Consider the following 5952-nt stretch of genomic DNA (forward strand, 5'->3'; position numbering starts at 1 on the left):
AGCTGCAACCTTCTCCAGTGGTTCAGTGTGTTAGTTGGATCACTTTATTTAAGTCTTGGATTTTCCCTTAACAGACTGCTAATAATATTTTTTTCATGTCTGCATCTCACCATTGAGGGTAAGTTCTTAGAGAAAAGATACTTTGTCTCATTCATCATTGTTTGCCAAGAAATTTGAATAATGCTTGGCATGTGAAAAGAGCTTAATAAATATTTATTTATCAACAAATTTTCTCTTATGGGATAAACTTTATGTGGCATTAAAGACTCAAAATTTTTCTGACCATATCCTTGAAGGCTTTTTTCACTTGCTGGTTCCTTAGGGTATAAATGAAGCTATTCAATAGGGGAGCAACAGAAGCAACCTTCTTTTGCTGAGGGTTTAATGTAAATGAAGATGCAGCTGCCATAAGAGATGGAGATGACAATTACGTGGGAAGAACACGTGGAAAAGGTCTTTTTTCTTTGTTGTGGTGATGGGATCTTTAGAATAGTTTTGATGATGTAAGTGTATGAAAGCATCACCAGCACCAGGGTGATCACCAAGGTCACAATTGCTAAGATGAAGTCAATCAGCTCCAAGAGGCTGGTGTCTGAGCAGGAGATCTCCATGAGGGGCCCATAGTCACAATAAAAATGATCCAGCATGTTGAAGGCACAGAAATCTAGCTGGCTAGTCAGGATGATGGGGGATAAGATGATTAGGAAACCACTCATCCAAGAGCAGAGAACCAGCTGTGTGCAGACTCTGCTGTTCATGATGGTTGTGTAATGCAGAGGTTTGCAGATGGCCACATAGCGATCATAGGACATGGCAGCCAGAACGTAAAACTCTGTGGCCCCGAGGAATATGGCAAAGAAATACTGAGTGAAGCAGCCAGCAAAGCTGATGGTATTATTCCCGGTTAGGATGCTGCTCAGGAATCTTGGAATGAAAATAGTAGTGAAAGAAATTTCTAAGAAGGAGAAATTCCAAAGGAAGAAATACATAGGGGTCTGGAGATGGGAGTCTAGCAGGGTGAGGGTGATGATTGTCAGGTCACCCATGACACCAGATATGTAGGTGAAGAGTAGGAAGATAAAAATCATAACCTGAAGCTCTCGGTTGTCTGTAAATCCCAGTGGGACAAACTCAGCCAAAGCAGTTTGATTTTTCATGATTAGCCTTTGTTGGATTCTTAAAAAGAAACAGAAAGAAATCAGTGATGAGTGTGGAATAGAAGCTGAAGATGTCAGAGATGAACCTGGTACATGAAATCAACTCATACACATTTCCTTTGTTTTTTACTAACATATTGCACTTGAGTTAACTTCTTGGAAACAGCAATTTTTTGGTACAAAGGTCCCATTAATAATTTTTTTGACAGATCCTTCTATGCTAGGATTTTTTATACTCCATGCAGAAAAAACATAAAACTGTAATCTGTTCTAGGTGCTGCTTACTTACTTTCTTCTACCAACTCACTGCTTTAGTGACTGTCGTGGTCAAGTGAGATCCATCCAGTTCTGGTGTGTACATGTTACAACATTTGGAGAACTTTTTGAAATCACACTCTTAGTAAGACTGTAAAAGTCTTAGTTGACAGTAGTGTTTCAGGCTTTGGAATGAATGATAACTATAAATGTTTACCTTCTTTTACTAGCATGTGTAATAAAAACTACAATGGCATGCAATTAAATTATAGGATACAATTCCAATTCTGACACACTAATGAGTTAGAGTTAACTCCTTCTTCCTCTCTGCTTAAAATTTTCTTCCTTCAGATTCTTTCTGATTTTCCTGTATTCTCCACGCCATTCTTGCCCTTGTAAAGAGACTTATCATTTGCAAACAATTCTTAATTTATTCCATATGCAATTGTCAAAGTTTACTTGAAATACACTCTGATCCACCTTTTTTTCTTCTTACTGTCCATCCTTTGTGAAATGCCAGCTGATTCTAACTAAATTGTAGGAAATGGCAGAACCTTGCTGTGTTTTGAATTCTTCTCTAATATAAATATCCCATATTTTTTTCTTGGGTACTCTTTTTTTCTTACATCAGTGTGTCTTCCTTGATGTAGTGATAAGGAGGGTTTTATATTACTCACTTGGTGGAGAGAGTAATGTCCGTTTTAGGACCTGAATTTAAGTCCCCTCAGTGTTCAGTAACTTTGCTTCTGTAACAACATTGAACAGTCTCTGGTAACAGTAGCCTAGGAATGTAACTATGGAGTAATGTTTGCCTCCTTGGTTGTACTAGCTTCTATTAAGTTCCTACAACTTTATAGGTGGTTGGAAAGTATTGTTGAATTAGTGAGGGTCTCTCTCTAACATGCCATATTTTCTTTCATTTGCATTCCCTATTTCCATTCCTTTCCTCTGATTTTACTCATGTCTCTTCCCCCTCAAAGCAAAGTGAATACATTTGATCTTCTAAATGATTTTATCATCTCTCCTACTATTCTCCTGAGTGAATTCCCAGTGGCTCTTGCCTTACCCTCTGTCCCTGTCTTCCAGGTAGAATTTGAAGGCTTCTGGCTTAGACCCAAGTCCTGCTATAGTTTGAGTCACCCTTGTACATGGCTTGGGCTCAGTTGTCATTAATCTGTATTGATCTACATGCTTTTTGCTAAAATCAGAGTCTCTGAGGCACTGATCTAATAATTACTAATGGGAGAAGAGATACAGTGTTCAGGAGTGGTTCCCAGTGAATGATGTAAAGTCTCTTGAATGACGAAGTTAATCATGACATGGATGCCTTTTGATTCTCTCCTTGTTTCCAATATGGGAAATGACCACTTTCTGTGTGACATAAATGTAACCTTATCAAATAGAGCAGAGAAAGCTCTCATCCATCCTCTCCTAGGTTTTTGGACATAAGTCTTTTATAGACAGGATCTGTAGGTCATGTCACTTCTGACTGCCTCCTTCAGAATTCTATAGGGAGAGACACATCTGGGCCTTCTTTAGCAATGTGCATATCAGACCCTCCATTATGTCATTGAGTTGATGTAGTCATTGCTTATACTCACACGCTGTACACAGTAAACCGTATAATTCATTGACATCTATAACTCAGTGTTCTTCTTCTGCTTACCTGCTATGCATTTCCTTCCAGAAATTCACAATCAAATCATTTTAATGATTCAAAACCTTAGAAAGATAATATTACAGTTTTTGAAACCTGAGACCATACTTACTCTGGTTAATATAGATGGTTGCAGTGGAGTTTTAATCCTAAGTATTCTAAATTATAAATCAAAGATTAGACGTTAGGTAGGATAAATTTCTAAAATCTTTTCTACCTGCCTTATATCACATCCTGGTGTACTCTTTCACAGAGTTATGTAAGCTTTCATAGGTTTTTGGTAAATAAATGAATTCCATTTCTTCCCATCCCGTATCAGTCTGGTGGGCATTCATCAGCTTTTCTTCCCATACTAATTTGAACAGTAAAAGAAAATGAGACCCAGAGAGATGTTATACTGTCTGTGTAGAACAAATAGAATAGTTAAAAGTTCCAGGAGAAAGATGTGCTTCAAAATATTATTTCCTTCTTTCTAATTATGTCTCAAGTAGAAAGAAGCTGGCAATTCCTACAATATAGACATTGCCTTCTTTGCAGGTTCTGCATCACCCAGAGTGAGGCAGTTTTTATTTGCTTTGTTCAGAGAAAACACTAGGGATTAACTAAGTTAACAACAGAAGGTCTCCTGTGATCTATCTTCAGAAGGTCCTAATGAACCTCCTTTATTGACAAGTTGGGAGTGAACTTGAAATAGATGGCAGAGGAAAGAGGTTACAGAGAGAGTGGTTAATTATGTAGTATGAGCACATCATTACCTTTGAGACATGGTCCAAATGTTGGAGTAATTGTGCTTGTCTCTTAGGGTCTACAGTGTTGTCCAGAGCCTAATTTGGCATGATGGCCACCTGGAGTTGCCAGGAGTGCTTAGGTCTAGAAGCCTGGTGAAAACTGGATCCAAGAGATAGTAGAACTGGAGTCATAACTGGAAAAGCCAATTCTCTCCTTATGTGTAAGGGCTATTCTGGGAACAAGTGATAAATCTAAAGTGTAATGAATCAGATAAAGGCAAGAATGAAGTAGGAAGTGAGTGGAGAAGGCTGGATTGAAGGAAAAAGCCTAAGATACTTGCTGAGAAAATGACATTTAGATGCAAAAAATATTATTTTATCAAGTTCTGGCTGGGTGCTGCAAGTTAATATAATGTTTAAAAGCACCATACTTCTTCAGTTTACATACTCCTGCCTGGAATAATGAATCTGGGTTTTAAAAAAATGTTTTGTTGATGAAAGGTCATAATATGATTGGAGGACATTCTTGAAGTAAGAAACTTGTTTCAAATGTGATCTGACTTTACTAGATTTCCTGTGGAACTAAGTGTTTGACCCAGTGGGTTAAATGGGTCAGTGACCTGCTCTAATCACCTCAAGGGAATGACATAATACCTTTGTTTACGTTTTTTCCCCGTTGGAAACACAAGTAGCTTTACTGGTAGAGTGGCTTTTTAGTCAAGGATCTTTGCTATTTAAGGCACAGAAACTTTCTTAAGCTAGCCCAAGTAAAAGATATTCATGCTAGGGATGTGCTAGGTAATCTAATGACTATAGGTCCTCATGGGAACCGACACTAGGAAACTTCAAGCATTAGAAGCTGCTTTTTCTCCCTCTCATGGTCCTATGGTCTCTCATCTCCCCAATCCTAGAGGTCATAAGGGGCTCTTAGCTTTATATTTCTCTGTTTTCTCTCTCTTGAATGATGTTCTATACTTGAACATGATCCAACATTTAACCACAAATAACAACAAGCATTTATTGAGCCCCTACTTTCCCCAGGCACTATTCATGTACTGAGAACACAGCAGTGAATAAAGCAAATAAAAATTACTGTTCTCATGAAGCTTTACATTCCACGGGAAGAGGAACACACATTAATACATAAATGAAATACATATTTTGTTGGCGAATGATAAATGTTAAGGAGAAAAATGGAGTAAGTAATGAGCATACGGAATTTTGATGAGTGGATTGCAATTTAAAAAATGTGACCATACACATCCTCCCTGAGGAGGTGACATTTGAGTAAATATTTGAAGGAAGTGAGAGAGTGAGCTATGTAGAGATCTTGGGGAAAAGTATTCCAGGAAGAGGGAAAAAAGTTAAGTTCAAAGGCCAGAAGGTGGAAGCAGGCCAGCGTGACTGGAGTGGAGTGAGTAAGCGGATAGTGGTAGGAGATGAGGTCAGAAATGTACTGGGGACCAATTTGTAGGGCCTTGTAAGACACTATAAGTGAGTGAGAAAGTCATTGGAAGGTTCTGAGTGGAGAAGGTTCTGAGCGGAGAAGTTTCTAAGCTCTAATTTATGTTTTAATAGGATCCCTTTGGGTGTTATGTTGAGATTAGTTGGGAAGGGAGCAAGGGTTGAAGAAAGCATATCAAATAGGTGGCTGTTGTAATAACCCAGGTTAGAAATGATAGAGGTTTGGGTCAGGATGGTAACAATAAAGGTGGTGAGAAATGGTCAGATTTTGGGTAAATTTTACAGGTAAAGGATTTACTCATGGACCAGATATGGGAAAACAAGAGAAGAGCCAAGATTTTTGGCTTGAGCAAGTGGAAAATCCAATTGCCAAATACTGAAGCGGAGGAACACTGTGAAAAGAGATTTTTTTAGGGGAGAATAATGTCTTCGTTATTTCGTTCTCATTACAGCTTTTGTGGCAATAATTTGCTCTGCCCAATATCCCTTAGCCAATTCTGCTTACAACTTGGCTTACAATTTGGAAAGGATGTTACGTATTGTATCCTATAGGATACACCTTTTGCAGACAACTTCTCGTGTGCCTTTTCCTCTGTGTGTGTGGGCAGTTCACATTTCTAGGATCTTATGCAGTTGTTAATTAGCTTTGGCGAGTAGGTTTTGGATGGAGAATTTAATTGCAGATTCAAGA

General features: G+C 38.3%; 1 protein-coding gene across 1 annotated transcript; it reads right to left on the reverse strand.

The window, feature by feature from the left end:
• Positions 1 to 335: 335 nt before the first annotated feature.
• Positions 336 to 1157, reverse strand: LOC101352964 (olfactory receptor 6C4-like). The gene has a single exon (XM_012554815.2). It carries the CDS (start codon positions 1155 to 1157, stop codon positions 336 to 338), a length of 822 nt encoding a protein of 273 aa, XP_012410269.2.
• Positions 1158 to 5952: the final 4795 nt, after the last annotated feature.

This window comes from Trichechus manatus, unplaced genomic scaffold, assembly GCF_000243295.1.
Source record: "Trichechus manatus latirostris isolate Lorelei unplaced genomic scaffold, TriManLat1.0 scaffold00027, whole genome shotgun sequence".
Taxonomy (NCBI): domain Eukaryota; kingdom Metazoa; phylum Chordata; class Mammalia; order Sirenia; family Trichechidae; genus Trichechus; species Trichechus manatus.